This window comes from Nicrophorus vespilloides, unplaced genomic scaffold (assembly GCF_001412225.1).
Source record: "Nicrophorus vespilloides isolate i.1.1-1 unplaced genomic scaffold, Nicve_v1.0, whole genome shotgun sequence".
In the NCBI taxonomy this organism is placed as follows: domain Eukaryota; kingdom Metazoa; phylum Arthropoda; class Insecta; order Coleoptera; family Silphidae; genus Nicrophorus; species Nicrophorus vespilloides.
The window spans coordinates 19,796-41,688 of NW_017099764.1; the positions used below are offsets into that span (position 1 = coordinate 19,796).

The following is a 21,893-nucleotide window of genomic DNA, read 5'->3' on the forward strand; positions in this document are numbered from 1 at the left end:
ACCTGAGATAGACCAATGTTTCGACATAAGACACCTCGGAAAAATTCTGATATACTCAGGGTGCTGCAAACCGAAAAAAATTGAGAACCCCTGCTATAGCATATTAGGTAAATAGTGGTAAATAGTTTACACGGCTTTCTTGGTATGGACGCATTCTTCGAAATTATCCATGACTACATGTTATTCAATTATCTAATTGATCCAGTCTCCCTGATTTTTTTAATTAATATCTATTTCGACCATACTTTTTATGAAAATTTCAAACTTCTGCCAAACTTTCATTATTTTCAAAATATTGCATAATACATAACCTTACATTGTATACGTTATGAATCAATAAAAACAAAATTACTTCTTGATTTAATTTTGGGACACCCTATATTTTGTCCATTTCCTATAGAGTCAAAGACACAATATTGAAACTTATTTTTTTTTGAAAATCTTAAGAGCAAGATGAAGAAGCAAGTTTCATTTTTTTTTGATACCAAAGTTCCAAAGACTACAAAAAAAAGAATGAATTAACTAAGATGAAAATTACTAATTTCCCAAGATTCAAAATAACAAATGCATCTTTCTATTGATAACTTATTAGCAATATGAAGATTACTACGTTTCTAAGATTTCCTATTTATATTTGATATAACTAATTCAAGTTCCCAAGTTTAGAAAATAAGAATGAATATAACATCTTATTGTTGTTAAGATATTAACAGCTTGATGACAATTACTAAGTACCAAGGACATCATATTTTTTTGTAATATAAACTGTTCAAGTTCCCAAGATTTCGAAAAAGAAATGAATCTTACTGTTGTTAACTTATATCATAAACTAGATTATATTATTTTTGATATGACCAGTTCAAGTTTAAATAGAATGAATGTAATATCTCAATGTTAGCTATTTCCTATTACCTTTTTGTCTAATCAAATATAAAATGAAACTTGCTGTGATAGATGTAGATTACTAAATTGCTTGGACTACTAAAAATATGATGGTATTATGCTAGAATGTGATCTTAAATTTTGATATCTTATCGTATTTCATCTGGTATGAGCAAATGGATGCAACTGTTAAAGTGTAAAAAACATAAATTAATTTCTTTAATATTTTGAATTTGTTAAATTATCAGTAAAAAAAAAAACAAGATCAAATGTTCTTTGGTTTATTTATATAAAAATAAGTATGTTTCTGCAGTTTGGTGGGATCTGTCTAATCTGCATATTGGTCTGTTAATAACGTATAATTTAGTGGTTGGACACAACATCTATTTGATATGACCAATTCAAGTTCCCAAGTCTACAGAATAAGAATGAATATAGCATTAACAGTTTGATGATAATTACTAAGTTCCAAGGACATTATATTACTTTGTAATGTAAACTGTTCAAGTTCCCAAGACTTCAAAACAGAAATAAATCTTACTGTTGTTAACTTATGATAAAATAGATTATATTTTTTTGATATGACTAGTTCAAGTTCAAATAGAATGAATGTAATATCTCAATGTTAACTATTTCCTATTACCTTTTTGTATAATCAAATATAAAATGAATTATGATGTTGTTAAGTCATGATGTGATAGATGTAGACAACTAAATTGCTAGGACTACTAAAAATATGATGGTATTATGCTAGAATGTGATCTTAAATTTTGATATCTTATCGTATTTCATCTGGTATGAGCAAGTGGATGCAACTGGTCCTGCGGCGCACAGTCAAAGGGAATAATTGATGGAGAGCGTTAATCCTTAATTAGGAGAGGCGATCGCCGCGGCGTCGGTGCATTCGGTGTATGCGTACGGATCGGTGGATGCTGGTGGGTGCGTGCGTGCTAGTAAGGGGGCGTACGATCATCGGTTGATGCGTGCGGTATGCGTAAGGAGAGGCGTCGCGACGCATGCCCGGCGCCGGGAGCGGCCGTCGCGTCGGTTCGCACAGTGTGCGGTCGAGCAGCACGGCGTGAACATGCCCTGCGAGCCCCGTCGAGACGCCACCAGCGACGCGGAGGACGACGACGAGACGCCGGCCTTCTGCACATGGGCCACATCCTAGTGGCACGTTCTCATACCTAACAAAAAAAAAACAAACAACAATAATATAATAATAATAAAATTAAAAAAACACCATACAAACAACAATTAATCACCAAACAATAAAATTGTAAAACAAGGAAGAAGAAACACAACCACCGCCGCCGCCGCCAAAAAAACGCAACAGCAACAACAAGAATTTAAACAACAACAACAAAAAAACCGAAACACGATGATCAGAAAGTAATATTATCAGTTTAAAAATTTAAATTAGCTAGTGTTACCAACAAAATTAATCGTAATAAACTTAGTATATGAAGTACGGAGGAATCTGAGTTTTCCTTGGTAAAGAGAGAGGGAGGAGTAAAATAAGTAAATTAAAAAAAAAAGGTTTTAATTTCCGGTCAGTTTTGAGTTTCGAGTTTTCGCGTCGCCGATATACGGGCCGATTCGGGTTAAACGGGTACTGTAAATAGGATGTAGTTGTAACATAACCACAAGAGGAAGAAGCCACCTAGTGCGACTTAGGGACCAACGACTATAATAAAAAAAATAAATTTAATCAAATAAAGAAATAGTTGAGGATTTAAATAAAAAAAAAACGGGAAAGTTTTAGTGTTGTCGTCTGTACATAGTTTGTTTCCATTCTTTCAGTTCGCGTTTGTGAGATGGCTTTGGTGAATGTGACGGCTAGAGCCTCGCTGGCGGTGGAGGAGATGCTGCTTCTCGTCGGGGACAACGGTACCCTGGGTAACGGTTCGCTGAACGGAACCGTCGCGGTGCACCACTATCCCAGTGGATACACTCTGCCGCAGATCGTGGTCGCATCCATCGTGGTGACTATTCTGATGATCGTCGTCGTCGTCGGTAATATGCTGGTGATCATCGCGATCACCACGGAGAAGGCGCTGAAGAATATCCAGAATTGGTTCATAGCCTCGTTGGCTGTTGCGGATTTCTTTCTGGGATTGATAATCATGCCGTTCTCGTTGGCCAACGAGTTGATGGGTTATTGGATCTTCGGCGCTTGGTGGTGCGATATCCATTCTGCTATGGACGTTCTGTTGAGTACTGCCAGTATCATGAACTTGTGCTTGATCTCCTTGGATCGGTATTGGAGCATCACGCAGGCTGTGGAGTATCTGAAGAAGAGGACCCCGGTGCGGGCCGTCGTGATGATCACCGCCGTTTGGCTGCTGTCTGCTCTCATCTGCATACCGCCCTTATTGGGTTGGAAGGTCGATCAGCAACCTCAGGAGCAATATCCCAAATGCCAGGTGAGTCTTACAAACATCTTCATTAATAATTTACTAGAAATTACTTCTATACCTAAGTTAACACATTGCAAGAAAAAAAGAACTTCTAATGTATCTATAAACTTTAGTTTTAATTCGTGTGAAGTATTGCGAAGTATTTTTGTCAAATTTACTATAAAATCCAAAAATTAACAAATTACAAAAAAAAATCTCTTTGAATATATCCAAAAGTTAACAAATTAGAAACTTTAATTTATAAAACACTATAAAAATACATTAAAAATTGATATTTTACTAAATTCTATCTAAAAGTTACAAATGAAAAAATAAGCAACTTTGCTTTTAATTTGCGTCAGTTATGAAAATAGAATTATTTATAATCCAGTTTAAAAAAAAATGTTGTGTATTAGAATTTTCGACAAATCTACAAATCACTACAAATTACTACTATACTTTTATCAAATTCTTAAATTTTTTTGTAGAAAATACATCTGTCCTTAGGTTAACACATTACAAATAACAAAAGTCGACTTTTATGATCTAATTCGTATTATAATAAATACTTATAAAGTTGAACTTTTAACAAATTTTCGTAAAGTTACTAGAAAATCCTTAGTTTTAGCTAAAAGTTTACATATTCAAGTGAAAAAAATAAAACGTTTTTTCTAATTTGTGACTGTTATAACGAAATATCAGTAATATATACAAAAATTTATTGATAATAAAAAAATATTTGTATTCAAAAGTTAACACATTAGAAATGATGTTCACAATTAATACATCCAAAAATGATCTTTTATTAAAACTTGACATTACAAATAAAAAAAAAACAACTTTACTTTTAATTTGTATCAAAAATTGATAGAAAAAACTAATACACGTAGTTTTTTCTATTTACTTTTCACTGTTTGTAGTGAATTGACTTAAGGAATTTTTCAATGTAGAATTCTCCTTGCTATAAGAAAATATCATAATTTTATAGAAACACTTTTCTTCTATAATGCATCGATTTCTTATTATAAATATAAAAAAAAGATACTACAAATTATTACAATACAAAAGTTAATAAACTTTTACCAAATTTTGTAGAAAATACATTATTCATACGTTAAAACATTACAAATAACAAAAACTAACTTAAATTCTCATTTGTACAAAGTAAGTACTTTATAAAATTCTCGTAAAATTTACTACAAAATACCAAAATGAACACTTTGCAAATTAAAATTTCTACTTGTAATTTGTGACAGTTATCAAGTTATCACATTACTAATCACCTGTATTTCCAATTAGTAAATACACTATAAATACATAAAAAAATGATATTTTGCTAATAAATGAAAAAATAAACAACTTTAAGAATTTAGTTATAAATGTGTTACATAATAGTGCAACCACCAACAGATTTACAAACAAATCAATCTATTTTTAGTATTTTCCAATTACTTTTGTAAATAATTGTCTTAAGGAATATTTCAATGTAGAATTATGTCGTTAGTATAAGAAAATATCATATTTTTTTATAGATTGAGTCGATTTATTTTTTACAAATTTTTTTTTAGAAACTTTTGCAATTCCCTCAAAGTTTCTACGATGAAAGTAGAAGTTTTCAAAAAAAAAAAAATCTTTTTGATATTTGTTTGTGTTTGAATGCTTCGTCAGAGGGGCTTTGTGTGTGTGTGTGTACGAGTAAGAACGAATGTGTGGAAGTTTCAGTTGCAATATCTTTCTCTGCTCTCTCCTCTCAACTTTCCCATTGCTCTTCCATTTCAAAGGGGTTTTCATTTCGAGGGTTATTCCATATAGATGTGTATGTGTGTGAGTGTTCTTCAAGAGGATCATTTACATCAGTTGCGTAGAGACAAACCAGTTCCAATTTGTTTGCAAACAATAACGATCGGATTCTATGAACACTTTATTTACATAGAAATTCTTTGAATCTTTCACAACAGAAGACAAAAATATATACAATGCAAGTGTTTTATTATATTATTGATTTCAACATTAGTAAAAAGATTACTTTTTACATATAAATAAATAGGAAAAAGTAATCAAATTGCGCAGCAAAATTTAAAAAAAACCTATTATGTTTTTAGTTTAATTACATAATTGCTTTTAACTTGTATAATCCATTATATTCTACATATAAATACGTTTAGGTGTAATTATTTTGCATTAGCTTAAGTATTATATTTAAACTGAAATAATAATTATGTAGTGACAATTCAACGGTACAAAAATAAACTATTATGTTTTTTTTTGTTTTTAATGCAAATTGAAAACAAAACACACCTGTTTCACTTCACATTCGCATCTATTAACGAGCCATTAGCATATTTAGTAAAAACAATAAATTACGTAATTTCTGCTACGTTATTATTGACCCGTTCGATTAACGCTACTTTGCGTACAATACAATATTACATCATGGTCAAAAAAGTTATTACATTTGTGAATTATTATCAATTAGCAATAGTTTCAAGTATATTCATTTTATTTTTTTTACAATTTTTCCTTTTAATTAATTAATTACAAAATACTATAAACTTTTTTTTTGCTAAAGTTCATGTATTGATAATAGATGGTGTAAAATTATTATGTAATGGATTAAGTTAATTGAAATTAGAAATAATTATCATTAAATATTTAATGAAAGATTAGTCTTCCATGCAATTTTGTATAATGATAGGACAGGGCGGATATATCCGCCGTAATTTACATGTTTGTTATATATTAAACTATATACTATATAATTAACATATTATATATCAGAGATGGCCAGACCTTTGGCAGCTCCTAAACTTTCTGGTATATATTTTTTTTTAATATAAGGATAATTTTATCGGATTTTTTTTTCATAAATTAATACTTAAATCAATTTAATTAAATAATTTGAAATTAGAAATTATCATTATGTATTTAATGAAAGATTAGTCTTCCATGCAATTTTGTATAATGATAGGACAGGGCGGATATATCCGCCGTAATTTACATGTTTGTTATATATTGAACTACATAATTAACATATTATATATCAGGGGTGGCCAGACTTTTTGCAGCTCCTAAACTTTCTGGTATATTTTTTTTAATATAAGGATAATTCTTATTTTTTTTTCATAAATTAATACTTAAATCAATTTAATTATATAATTTAAAAAAAAAGACTTCAATTTTTTGCAGTGTGGATGCAACTTTATTAGAAATAAATGTTTTTTTTTTCAATACTCTTAGAAATGTTACTATTACTATTATTTTACATGTGTTTTTTTCTATATGAAAATTATTCAAAATTACATAGAAAAATATCACAAAAAAGCGTAAAATACAAAAGGTTATGAATTATCAATTATGTAAATGGAATTGATAATTATAATATTAATTTGTAGATGATTAATTAATTTAATAATAATTTTGCAATATTTATAGAAATTTCATTTTATTGTTTATTTTAAATAACAATGAATTATTTGCATACATGAATGCACATTTCCAATTAAATTTCATAGTCTAAATTAATAATATTAGAAGTTAATTACTTATTATATAAGTAATGTTTAAATATTTAAAATATCTTTGAAACAATTTCTTATTATTACGTTATTGTAGTATTGTTGTAGTATTGAAGTTTCAAAATAATCTTATAATTTAAATACAGTGGAACCTCGCTTAACGAGCGACGTTTCGCATAACGAGTGACGATGAGAAGAGAATTCCCGGATTTCGCGTCTTCTACATGATTTTTAAAACATGTGTACACATATTACGTGTATTTTTGAATATGTTTCACTATACGTGTAAAACTCAGGAAATTTTGGAACGGATTAAACTCGTTTAGCGAAGTTCCAATGTATTGCTTACTTATGATTAAAGTAATTATAAAATAGTTGAATTTAATGGATTGTGGTCCAATTACGTGCAGCATTTAATAACTCTTGAATGAATCACCCATTTTTATGTATGTTGTCTCCTTTTCCCCCTTTAGGCACTCAAGTAAAAGAGGATGCTCAGAGCCGTGTATCAAATGGGCTAAATTAAGTGTACGTAATCTATTTATCATCCGTCAAAAGACGGGAGAAAACCTTAATTGGTCTTCTCCACCATTTCCAGTCACGTAACGGTGTATTTCGAACAATTCTCGCTCAATATTCATGTAATGCAAGTAAACTTGCATACAGCAAGTTTTCAACATGAATCGAGTGTGAGACAGAGAGAGAGAGAGACATGTTTATTAAATGCACGGAATTCGTATCAGGTCTTCCTTTGAGGAAATCACTCAAGTTCTCTCCCAACTCGCTCAGTTCAGCAAAGCACAAACAGTGGCGAAAACACAAGGCGAAACAAATATGTTTGGGATATAAATGTCGGATAGTTTTGAGTGCACGTCTGTTTTTGTTATTTACTTCTAAAATCGGACGTTTTTCTGCTCATCTGTGACGGATTCCTCTGGCACAATGTTCAACTAAGTTTTCTTGTTGTTGTTGTTTGTTTGTTTTTTTTTCTCTTCGTTTTCCAATCTTCTTCGTTGCAGATTTTATGCTCGGTGGGATCAAATATTGATCAATCCAATAACCTTTTTTTTATGATACTTCAACGACTCTTTTCTTCTTCTTTGGTCCTCGAAACCATCAAAAGATAAACTTTGCCTCTTGATTTGTTTATAAACGAGGACTAATAAAAATCCATGCTTTCGAAATATGTTTCAATATTTTATTTACTTTCATTAAATTGCTTAACTATTACTAAATCTTTTCTTATTCATATATTTATATGTGTATAAACTATACAACAAAAACGTTTTATTGTTAATTGGGATTTTATAAGAGAAAAGTTCATGTTTTGATAATAGATGGCGTAACAATATAATTAATTATTTTGTAATGGATTATGTTAGTTGAAATTAGAAATAATTAGGGTTAATATTTAATGAAAGATTAGTCTTCCATGCAATTTTGTATAATGATAGAGCAGGGCGGATATATCCGCCGTAAATTACATGTTTCTTATATATTGAACGGTATCAACTAGCTTTATCAAATAGCCACAACAAAACTCTCGAAGAGCCGCATGATTGGCCACCGCTGTTATAAATAAACTACAAAAAAACGTAAATATTTTTAATTTATATATGGAGTAAGAGTAAAGTTCTACTTTTGTTTATAGATGGCGTCACCACCTAATTAATTATTTTATATTCTTTAGATCTTTATTAATGGATTAACTATAAATTACAAATAAATAAGGATAATTATCGGATTAAGATTTTTTTTCATAAACTAATACTTAAATCAATTTAATTATATAATTTGAAAAAAAAGGTAAATTTTTCAGTGTGGATACAACTTTATTAGAAATAAATGTTTTTTTTTTCAAAATATTCTTAGAAATGTTGACATCATTTTTAAAATTGTTTTTGAAACACTTCTCATTATTAATTGGGAATTTATAAGAAAAAAGTTCAAGTTTTGATTATAGATGGCGTAAAAATATGAAGAATTATTATGTAATGGATTATGTTAATTGTAATTAGAAATAATTAGGGTTAATATTTAATGAAAGATTAGTCTTCCATGCAATTTTGTATAATGATTGGGTAGGGCGGATATATCCGCCGTAACTTACATGTTTGTTATATATTGAACTGTATCAACTAGCCACTACAAGAATATTGAAGAGTCGCATGCGGCTCGCGAACCACAGTTTGACCACCCCTGTTCTATATATACTACAAAAAAAACGTAAATATTCTTAATTTATTTATCGAGTAAGAGTAAAGTTCTACTTTTCTTTATAGATGGCGTCACCACCTAATTAACTATTTTATATCCTTTAGATCTTTATTAATGGATTAACTATTACAAATAAATAAGAATAATTATAGAATTAAGCAAAAGATTAAATTTGAAAAAAAAAGGTAAATTGAAGTCTTTTATTCAGTACATCCACACTTTATTAGAAATAAATGTTTTTTTTTTCAATCTTCTTAGAAATGTTGACATCATTTTTAAAATTGTTTTTGAAAGACTTCTTATTATTAATTGGATTTTATAAGAAAAAAGTTCATGTTTTGATTATAGATGGCGTAAAAATATAATGAATAATTATGTAATGGATTATGTTAATTGAAATTAGAAATAGTTAGGATTAATATTTCATGAAAGATTAGTCTTCTATGAAATTTTGTATAATGATAGGGTAGGGCGGATATATCCACCGTAATTTATATGTTTGTTATATATTAACTGTATCGAGTAAGAGTAAAGTTCTACTTTAATGGATTAACTTTAAATTACAAATTACAATTAAGGATAGTTTTATCAGTTTAAGATTTTTTTTTATAAATTAATACTTAAATCCAATTTAATTATATAATTTGAAAAAATAAAAGGTAAATTGAAGTCTTTTTTTCAATGTGGATGCAACTTTATTAGAAATTTATATTCTTAGAAATGTTGACATCGTTTTTAAAATTCTTGTTACTCATTTGCGTAATTCCAAAAAGCTATTATCGTGTATACGATAATTACACATATGTTAATTGGAAAAAGCGATGGCAAATTTAGAAATAAACGATCGAAAAGAACACAAAACCAAGCGACAGTTGATGCATGTTTCATTTCGAAGCGCAATCATTGGACAGGTCATCCGCCGCCGCCGCGTGTGTGCCCACGGTGCAATACGTTTTACCCGTTAATAATATTTGCATATTGACGAGCAAATGCGAAAACGATGTTTTGCACCGTTGTCCTCTTCCACCACATTTCCACAACGTTTTATTTTCCATTTCGCAATTAACGAAGACAAACTTTTACACTCATCAATTATTACTTTCAGCACTTCCAAAACATCTTCTTTTCACATTCGATTTGAATTTGAATTACTTCGCATAGTACGCATTCGATCAGTTCGCTTTCACTTTAATACTTAAATGATTATTTTAGTTTTCCTCGATTTGTCCGGTATTAACCGTTTACCCGTACTATACGAGTTATTCGTATACTTCATTACTATATTATTGCTCTACTTCATTAATATAAATATTGGTAATCTCTTACAAACAATTTGGACGTAACCGATTAACCGGACTAAGCGAGGTACTGCTATATTTAATTTCCTATTTTTATTATTTTTATGCTGGAGATGAATTAAAAAGGTCAATTGTTATTACGACTTGCAAAACTTGAAGTACAAAGTAGTTATGGCGCTCTAAACTAGTTCCAAATGTAATTAATGAGACTTAACATTGAGTTGCATTAGAGACAGAGTTCTTGCCTTAATGTTAGTTGTCATAGGAGCGCTGCTACGGGTGAGTAATCTCCAACCCCGAGGAAGTTCTGCAAACTTCTTTGAAGGGATGGGACCATAAAAGGTACTAAAATCTGCCGACAATGTCGATGTTCTTTATTTCCAGTTTTATCGTCGCTTGCATACGGCGTAATCCTCTAACTGAATTAGCGAAAGCGGAAGGGAAGAAAAATTGTCATTTGTTACAAGGCCGAGTTTGTTTTTTACAGTCGCATAATTCATAAGACAAACGAATTGTACGTCTTTATAGTCGACATGCTCACATTATTAATATTATATACAATTGCAATGTTAAACTTTGCATCACAGATGTCGCGTATTAAAACATTTTACATGCAAACACGTTGCATAATTTTATTAAATTTCAACTTTTACTTCACAAAACAACATTAACTTTATTGTCTCTAGTTGACAAATTTAAATTTTATTTCTCAGTCACAATATACAATATAATAGTTCATTGTTATTCCCAACAGAATAATTAAATATTTTATATATCTAATTAATTATTTAATTATATATTTTGTATAAGTTACAAATATAAATTTTAAAATTAAAAAGTTTATGATTGTGTTTATATGGAATTGTGGATGCGCCGGGTAAATATAGAACACCTACGTTTTTATTGAACACCTGTGTAAACACTTACGTTTCTATTGAACACCTGCATGTACACCTGCGTTATTATTGAACACCTGCACGTACACCTGCGTTTTATTTCAAATACGTGAACATCTGCGTTATTATTGAACACCTGCTGTTATCATTGAACACCTGCGTTATCATTGAACACCTGCATGTACACCTGCGTTTTATTTGAAATACATGCGTGAACATCTGCGTTATTATTGAACACTGCGATGCATTGCGTTTTATCAAATCGTTACATCTTATTGACACTGCATGTACACCTGCTTTTATTTCAAATACATGAACATTGCGTTATTATTGAACACCTGCATGTACACCTGCGTTATTATTGAACACCTGCATGAATATTACACCTTGTCGTTTTTTAATACATGCGTGAACACCTGCGTTATTATTGAACACCTGCATGTACACCTGCGTTTTGTATCAAACACCTGCGTTATTATTGAACACCTGCATGTACACCTGCGTTTTGTTTCAAACACCTGCGTTATTATTGAACACCTGCATGTACACCTGCGTTTTGTATCAAACACCTGCGTTATTATTGAACACCTGCATGTACACCTGCGTTTTGTTTCAAACACCTGCGTTATTATTGAACACCTGCATGTACACCTGCATTTTATTTCAAATACATGAACATGTGCGTTATTATTGAACACCTGCATGTACACCTGCGTTATTATTGAACACCTGCATGTACACCTGCGTTTTATTTCAAATACATGTGTGAACACCTGCGTTATTATTGAACACCTGCATGTACACCTGCGTTTTATTATTGAACACCTGGATGTACACCTGTGTTTTAAATACATGCGTGAACACCTGCGTTTTTATTTAACACCTGCATATACATTTGCATTCTTATTGAACACCTGCGGTTTTATCAAACACCTGCTTGTATTTCGATTTCGATTTAGTTCATTATTGATTGTAATGAATTAAAATGTGTGTCATATAAACTGTGAATGAGACGGATAATAATAAGTAATTCCTTGTAAGAGGCTAAGCAAAAGAGAGAATCTTTTAATCCGGTTTTGTACTTCGCAGCAATTTTCTTGCAACGGGGTTTACTTCAATTCTACTCTTTTTTTTTGTTCTTTGTCTGAGGGGCCGAGATTAAAGTTTCTGGTGCAGAGATAAATTGGAATTTAACTACCAATAAATGTTGAATTAGTTCGTTTAAGACCTAATTGATGACGCTTTACCGTGTCCCATTTACTTTCGGTTATATCTACTCTATATTATAATGATTACCTCATCTATACTTCATTCGATGTGAGCATTTATAGATGTTATATACATACATATATATATATAACTTATGTCTACGTCTTTTATGATCCTTTGGTCTATATCTGTATGTAACATTACTTTACGGTCGCGGTGTGCACTAAAGTTCTGCAATTTCCCCTTAGTTATATAATAATAACGCGCAGTGCAGGTGTTTTAATCAAATCATAGAAGATTTATGTAATAGTTGGAGAAATTTCAGTATTAAAGTCTCAATTACGTCCGCACTATAGAAATTTTAGTATTATGAAATTAACCATTTTTTGATAAGTGTACCGATTAGTTTCATAACTATTTATATTTAGAAATTATATAAAATACATTGATCTAATTGCAAGACTCCAAACAATAGCAAATAGTTGGTTGTCATGGAGATAGATGACAGTTAATTTCCAATGACAGCTGCATGTATGAGTTCTAAAATTGCTACAACTTATGTAAATACATTGAATTGCTTTTAGAAACTGCTTAAACTGTGATATTTTTCATAATAATTGAAATAATCTATAACAGTCACGTTTGACAAATGTAATTATTTGAAACTTGTACATGTCAACACAACTGTCAAAACATAAATAAATAATTCACGTCACGTTTGACAAATGAAGATTCTGATGTACTTATGACCACAGCTGTCAAAACTTAAATACATTGTATAACTAAATTTAGTTGTTTGTAAAAAGTTCTTAAATTGATGTATTTTTTCAATACAGTTGACACAATCTTTTAACGTTTGAGAAATGAATATTCTAACATATTTACTTATCATCACAACTGTCGAAACATAAATAAATGGTTTATGAGATTCAATGTCTTTTAGAAACTACTTAAATTGATGTATTTTTCATAATAGTTGGTATAATCTATAGATGTCAAGTTTGACAAATGAAGTTTTTGACAGATTGACAGTTGTGGTGATTAGAACCACCACAACTGTCAAAAGCTAAATAGATTATGTAATTGAATTGTGTTTCTTTTAGAAACTTAAACTGATGTAGTTTTCATAATCTTATTTGAAAGAAAATCTTAAATTGTGGAGAGGAAAAGCTTTGCCAAGCAATGTGTATTGTTAACTACAATTGGTGCATTAACGAGTATTTGAACAACGTAGCTGAGTCATTCATAAACGCAGTAACATTAAAAAGAGATTTAGGAAAACACCCTTTGGGGGGGTAAACTCGAGAAAACCGGTTATAACGAGAAAACACTTTACGTAATAATATTAAAATAAACTACGGAAGGACAAATAGAACACAACCTTCTCTTATATTTCGGTTGATAGGAAACGCGGGATAGAAAAGGACACTTCTGCAAAAGGCAAACAGTTCATTAGAACACGCTATTCAAATATTGGAGGAGGCTCTTGCAACTACACAATTCTGAGCTATTAATACGCGGATTCGTACATTTATTTTAGAGTGGTTTTAGAGCAAAACACGACGTCCAGATTTATTTACATAACCGGTTATCACTCGGTAATAACGTAAACGTTTCCTTCACTTTCATTCCATCTAATTTGTTTTCTTCTTGCACGTTTCGCACATCGATTTCGGCGCGTTTTATCCTTCTCGTCCTTATTTTCATTTCCCGTCTTCTTCGAGAATATCGGAATTTTTACTGGAAGCGATTTTCGCGGCGCGCGTAATTTATGGCAAGCCTCGCTTCTCGAACAAATGAAATTTCTTCTTTTCCCTAAATTTTTCCCAATTATTCAAATTTAGGAGTTATAAAAAACGCGCGAAACGAAACTTATTTTGTGCTGCACACACACACGCATTTCGCACGTGTATCTTTTTCTGTACAATAAAAATTCTCTCCGCTTTTAGTTTGTTGAGAAATGTTCCCATTTCGTTTTGTAATTGGAAACATTTGTTGGGTGTCATCTCGGAACGCTGTTTTCCACGTACACCCACGCCTCTCAGATGAAATAATCCCGATTTTCTTTTCGTGTAATTACATTTTTTTTATGGTTTTCCTCTCTCTCTCTCTCTCACTTGTGTAATAAAGGCGCGTGATGGCTTCGCAGTTATTCTATTAAAATGACGACGTTTTAATTCGATGAAAAAGTTTCTTTTCGTTTGTATTTCATACTTTAATTTTCTTATAATTTGCCCGTAAAACTTTTGCTAAAAATGATCAAAACTTTTTTTCTTATTAAAGAAAAAAACTACTTTTACTGACTGCAATTTTTATAAGTATAATTTTTACTCATTATAAAAGGTGGCCCAAAATTAACGCAAGATTTGAATTGCTTCTTTTTTTTTGGGTTTCCAACAGTTTACTGCACAAATGACGGCAAATTCAGATAAATTTAAATTTTATACTTTTTTTTTTATTAAAACTAAAATAAATTTATTTCATACTCAATTTTTACATTTCTCATCATCATCATCACTTTGATCTGACTGCTTCTTTGTTATTCTGTGATTTTCTTTTTCTTTTTTTAGCAGTGTCTTGTTTCTCCTTTATTGTATTGTAAAGTTCGGCGCGCGGAACTTTCGTCCTGTCGTAAATCCGCTCCGAAAAGTTATAAAATATTTATAGATGCAGCTTTTCCGCTTCTCGACAATCGAAATCTAAATACAAAGTAAACATTTTGTTGCGCCTGCGACTACAACTGCCACGACGCGTGCCTTCGTTTTATTTTTAGTATAGGAAAGACTGGGAAATTCGCGCGCGCGAATGAAAGAAAAAGAGTCCTTGTTTTTCCCATTAAATTTCATCTCCTCGTCACTGTTTACAACTCTTGTCCCGAAAATCGCACATGTTCTATTCAATTAAGAGTGATTTTGTTTGTATACAGTTTGAACTGTGTTTATTACAGTTTTACCTTGAATTTAGAATCGTTCTAAAATACATTATTTTATATTTTTTAGACACCATTTTTGTTTTCCTCAAACAATTTTTAAACTTTGTTATTTCTAAAAGAGTCTTTAATTGCGCATCTTTTGATATATTGATCTTTACGTAATGTTTATTAATAACTGAGATATAGCGATTATTGAAAAAAAAAACACGTCTTTATGTTTTAGTTAATTACTTTATAACCACTCATGATAATTAGATTACATATAATGAAAATTAAAGAAAAATCTATGTCACTTATAAATTTTGATTAGTAAGCTGTCAAAGTTTTATATACAACATATAATTTTGGCTTCTTACTAATTGACAGCTTTTTCTAAAATATTTAAAAAAAATATATTTGGTAACTCAAAAAATTATTAAACTTTTTCTTTATAAAATCTACTAGCTTTTACTAGAATTAATAAAATAATAATATTTAGTAACACATACTATTTTTAAACTTTTCCCTTATATCATCTAAAAGTGTCTTTAATTACGCATCTTTTGATATATTCATCATTACTTACAGGTAATTAATGACTGAGATATATCGATTTTTCGACGTCTTTAAGTTTTAATTAATTACTTTATAACCACGTGTAATAATTTGATAACATAAAATGTATATTAAAGATAAATCTATGTCCTTTCTAATGAACTTACTGTCAGATTAGTGTCATTTGTCAATTTTGTGTAATAAGCTGTCAAAACATCAAATGCGACATACCTATCTTGAGTAAAGCTTACTTGTAGAGATCTTTTTTCTAGATTTAAAAAAATAATAATATTTGGTAACTCAAACAATTTTAAAACTTTTTCTTTATACCATCTAAAAATGTCTTTAATTACGCATCTTTTGATATATTAATCATTACTTACAAGTAATTAATGACTGAGATATATTGATTTTTTAAAAAAAAAGAGACGTCTTTAAGTTTTAATTAATTACTTTATAATCACGTGTGATAATGTTCTTTGCAATCGTCTTAATGTCAGATTAGTGTCATTTTGTTAGTTTTGTGTAATAACTTGTCAAAGTTTCAAATGCGTCAAGAATTATCATGAGTAAAGCTTACATTTCTAAAACTATAAAAAAAATCATATTTAGTATCTCAAAAGATTGTAAAACTCTTTTTTTATTATATTTAAAACAGTCTTTAATTGCGCATATTTTGATATAATAAACATTACGTAATGTTCATTAATGACTGAAATATAGCAATTAAAAAAAGCACGTTTTATTTAATTACTTTATAAGCACACATGATAATTAGATTATATAAAATGTAAATTAAAGATCAATCCATGGCCTTTCCCAAGAGCTTAAAGTCTGATTAGTGTTTTTGTTATTTGTAACAACCTGTCTAAGTTTCAAATGCGACGTCTCTTATCTTCAGAAGTCTGTACCCAACTTTACAATCATAAAACCGAAATCCCAATGAAAATGCGGTGATTTCTTTTCGGTTTGCCACAGAAGAGTAAATTAATAGTGACATCTAAATGAGTATTTAATTGCGCATATTTTAATATATTTAACATTATGTAATGTTCATTAACGACTGAGATATAGCGATTTTTGAAAAAAAAGACACGCCTTCATGTTTTAATTAATTACTTTAAAGCCACGCCCGCTAATTAGATTGCATAAAATGCAAATTAAAGATGAATCTATGACCTTTCTAATGAGATTATAATCAGAATTGTGTCATTAGTTTTTCTTTTGTAATAAGCTGACAAAGTTTCAGCAGTGTGTACGCACCTATTTTTTATAAACATAAAACCGAAATCTAAATGAAAATTCGGTGATTTTTTTTTTGTTTTGGTCGGTTTCCCACAGTGGCGTAGATCAATAGCGACCGGTGATTGTGTATTAATCAATGAGCGGGAGAGTGTTTTTTTTTTGTTTTGTTTTTCAATTAACAATTTGATTTCCACCCCTCTCGCAAATTGGTACGATTACGGATTGGGAATGACCCACAGGGGGGGAGGAAAAACTGTCGAAAAACCTACAATAAAAAAAAATACAGTAACCAAAACCAACGAAAAAGCAGACGCAAAAATATCAAATTAATTCCGGAAACTGTCATGGGAAATCGGCTTTCCCATTAAGCGCGTTTCCCCCAGTTTGTTATGTATTCGCATTGTACTCAATTCCTTGCCTTTTTCTCTCTGTCTCTCATTTAGCATTGATATTTGTTACATCACACTCTGCGCTTTCGTCATTTATTCACGTAGTGAAAGTAAGTTTAACTCTTCTTAAATTTGTTCGTAAATTTGTTTTTTTTTTTTTTGGGAATGATGGAAATCAAATAGGGGTTTAAATATGAATAAGGGTTGCGTTTTGGAATGTGTGAGTGAGTGAGAGATGTAGAGGGGAATCCCCGCGGATGGGGTTTTGTTAATTAATTATTTTCGGGGGTGGTCGACATTTATTCGGGTTCCGGTTTGTTGTTGTTGTTGGTTAATACCCGGCGCATCCGCCCTTGTCCATAAACACAGTTTGGGTGAAATCCAATTAATTAAATTCGAAATTCGCGCGCTAAACTATAAAAAAAATAAATTGTACGTGAGAGCTGGCGTGCGTCCGGGGGGATTTATGCATTTTCGGCTGCGAAAGATACGCGGATTCAAATGCAAATTGAGATTCAGATATTAATTGGACAGATCATTGTTGTTGTTGTTGTGGAACTATTGTCTATGCACAGTTTATATCGATGTGATTAATTTAATTAATTATCGGCTGTTAATTGATGATTATAATTTAGAAATTAATTTCTAATTTTTTGCGTTTATTATAAACTCTTCATAAAATTTTGAATTTTTTTTTTAATCTAGATTTTTTTGACTGATAAATTAAAAATAATGTACAAGTAATGAAAATGTCTTAATTTTTACCTTTCATAAGTTTTCATAATAAATTTCATGATTTTTTTTATAAATACAACAAAAATAATAAAAATGTTGTAAAAACTGTAAAAATTAAAAGAACGTAAAATTTCAAGAAAATTTAAAGAACTTAGAATTTTATATGTTTTTGTAGAAAAAACATGACATGACTAATTAATAATACTAATTAAATATAGAAAAACTATGTAAATGCATATATATAGAATATTATATAAATGCATACCAGAATCACTTTAAATTCAAATTAATAGTTGAAAATGTTGTCTTAAGTTTAACTTAAAATTTCATGAAATTTTTCTTAAAACTTATAAGATTTTGTACTAAATAATTGCTAAATATGATTACGTAAAACGTAATATAAAACGATTATAATTTAGAAATTAATTTCTATTTTTATGCGTTTATTAAAAACTTTTCATAATGTTTTGAAAATTTTGAAAGATCTAGATTTTTTTGATAATAATTGACAAATTAAAAATAAGTTACAAGTAAAACTTGTATCATGTACAAAAATGTCTTAATTTTAACCTTTTATAATTTTTCATAATAAATTTCATCATTTTTTTTTATAAATACTAGAATAATAATGAAAATTTTGTAAAAACTATAAAAATTTCATAAATTTGCAAATATTATAATTATTAATAATACTAATTTAAAGAACGTAAAATTTCAAGAAAATTTACAATTAAATTTAAAGAAATTAGAATTTTATATGTTTTTGTAGAAAAAAATGATTTAAAAATTTAATTATGAAAAATTTTATGAATATCAACAAATAAATTTCAAATTGTTACCTTAATATCTTTTCACCATTTTTCATAATAAATTTCAGAAAAGTTTTTGTAGAAACATAATTGTCCATTTTTATTGCCTTAAATTTGTATTATCTGGAAAAATAAAAAAAAAAAATTGTAAAAATTGTAAAAAATCAAAGTTGTAACAATGCACTAATTAAAAATAGAAAAACTATATAAACTCATATATATATATATATTAAAACTTCTAAAAGTTTTTGTAACAAAATATTTGCTAAATTTAATTACGTAAAATGTATTACACTTATCTAAATTTTGTAATTAAATTTCGTTATTGCGTTTATTTACTCGCGATGATGATGTCCCACTTTATTTTAGATTTAAACGCGAAATTGCGGATGCAGTAAAATCTTATGACGAGGCCCTAGTCTAAACTAGTTATTTATAGGACGTGTAGACAAAGGGGGATGATGAAATTGGGTGGATTTCCCCATATTGTTTTTCCCCTAGCGCCACTAAATCCATCTCAAATTCGGCATCAAACTCTTCCCTTTCACATCTCGAAACTCACACTTGGGGGGTTGATAGTAAGGGTTAGGTTTGGAAATAAAATTGCGCGTGATTAATTTTCCGCGGCCGCGCGACAAATTTCCCGCGTTCGCTCTTTTATTAAGCCATATATCTTCCTTTTTCCGAGGCAAAGTTTTTTAGTTCCGTTTCCTTAAAACTCTTTGTTCGGAACCGGTGGAGTTTCCTCTAAAAATCTATATGATGGTGGATGCGCCGATCTCTTCCCTTCGCTTTCCCTTACGTAATTTATGGGCGCTGTGAGTTCTTCTCGGATGGCTCGATTCTAGCCGCCTAGGTTAGGCCGTGTGGCGCAAATTAAAGAGGATTTTTCAACGTATACACCGATTGAATCCACTCGTCAACTTGATTTATGTGCTCTCTCTCTGGAAATCCACGACCCCGTGATCCTGAGAGCGGCGAAAAACGGGATGAAAACCACCACCCACACCACCGGTTTTGTAGCAGCTAAACCGTTATACTCTGGCATAGAAGCCTGCAGTGTTGGGGTTGGGGGTGGATTATTAATACAGAATCTCGCGAGTTCGCGTGAGTTATTGGTTTGGGCCTTTCGTAATCAGGGATTTCGCTCGAATTAATCGGTCGACGTGTGATTTGGTAGAAGGGTGGTTGCTGCCACCCTCCTATTTTTCAACCCTTCTTCTTCTTCTTGCGTCGTCTTGCCAGTCTCCCGTGGATTAAACTTGCTGCCGCCTCTGCTTTTCCCCCCAATAAATACCGGAGCCGGATGCGACCAAATCCTTCCTCCGAACAACAAAATCCGCAGTTTAATGCTGAAAAATGACGCCGCATAAAAGATAACTGTAATGTTATGAAGTCTACATGAAATATATTTTTTTTGCAAGATTATAGCTTGACGTGAAATAATTGGAAAAATCACCATATCTCAGTCAATCATTAACGTTACGTAACAATTATTATATCAGAAGATGCGCAATAAAAGACTGCTTTTTGTGTAATTATAAAAAAGTTTCATAGTTTTCGAGTTAATCCGAAAAAATAAAAATATTTTTTATCGTGAAATTAAGAGGAAAGTTGCCATATCTCAGTTATTTATTAACGTTGCGTAACAATGATTATATCAAAAGATGCGCAATAAAATACCGCTTATTATGTAATTATAAAATATTAAAAACGTTTTATACTTTTCGAGTCAATGCGAAAAAAGTATAAAAATATTGGTTTTCAATCAGTAATTTTATGACGTGAAATATTTGGAAAAAAAATGCCACATATGAGTAATTAATTAGTAACAATTATTGTATCAAAAGATGCGCAATAAAAAACTGAGTTTTGTGTAAGTATAACATTTTTAAAAAAATTATAATTTTCGAGTTAATCCGCAAAAATAAAAATTATTTTTATGGTGAAATTAAGAGGAAAATCGCCATATCTCATTTATTAACGTTACGTAACTTTGATTATATCAAAATATGCGCAATAAAAGAACGCTTTTTGTGTAATTATAGAATATTTTAAAATGTTTTATAGTTTTCGAATTAATCTGAAAAAATAAAAATAATTTTTATCGTGAAATTAAAAGGAAAATCGCCATATTTCAGTTATTTATTAACGTTACGTAACAATAATTATATCAAAAGATGCGCAATAAAATACCGCTTATTATTTAATTATAAAATATTAAAAAAGTTTTATACTTTTCGAGTCAATGCGAAAATAGTAAAAAAATATTGGATTTCATTAAGTAATTTTATGACGTGAAATATTTGGAAAAAAAATGCCACATTAATTAGTAATAATTATTGTATCAAAAGATGCGCAATAAAAAATATCTTGTTATCTAATTATAAATATTTTAAAAATATACTTTTCAAATTGGAAAAAAATTGTATAAGGTTATAGGAATTTTATTATTGAAATTTTGAGGATTTATAAAAAGTGTACTTTAAATAACAGATACTTAGTAGTAGACTCAGTGTAAAGGTTATAGATTTAGGTTTATTTTGCATGTTAAATGATCTAATTATCTTATATATTGATTGAGTAATTAAATAAAACGTTAAGACGTGTAAAAAAATAAAAATATCTCGAAACAAAATCATAAAATTTACTTTAATTTTTTGGTAATAATTTGAAAATGTATTATAGAAATTATAATTTGGTGTGAGTGTATATATTTTTTTTGAAAATCTTTGATTCTTAATGCTATAAAGACTTGTTTTATATGTACGTGTGTATCAAGCTGCATTCGTGGAAGTTAGAGCGCACATAATTTCGGTATAAATTGGGGAGC

General features: G+C 29.9%; 1 protein-coding gene across 1 annotated transcript in view; it reads left to right on the forward strand.

Moving 5' to 3' along the window:
- The first annotated feature begins 2,196 nt into the window (after window positions 1-2,196).
- LOC108565525 (alpha-2C adrenergic receptor-like) overlaps window positions 2,197-21,893 on the forward strand; it is a 52,382-nt gene continuing 32,685 nt past the window's right edge. The window contains exon 1 of the mRNA XM_017925039.1: window positions 2,197-3,308. Coding sequence (XP_017780528.1) covers window positions 2,700-3,308 — 609 coding nt within the window. The 5' untranslated portion in view covers window positions 2,197-2,699. The remainder of the gene's footprint in view (window positions 3,309-21,893) is intronic.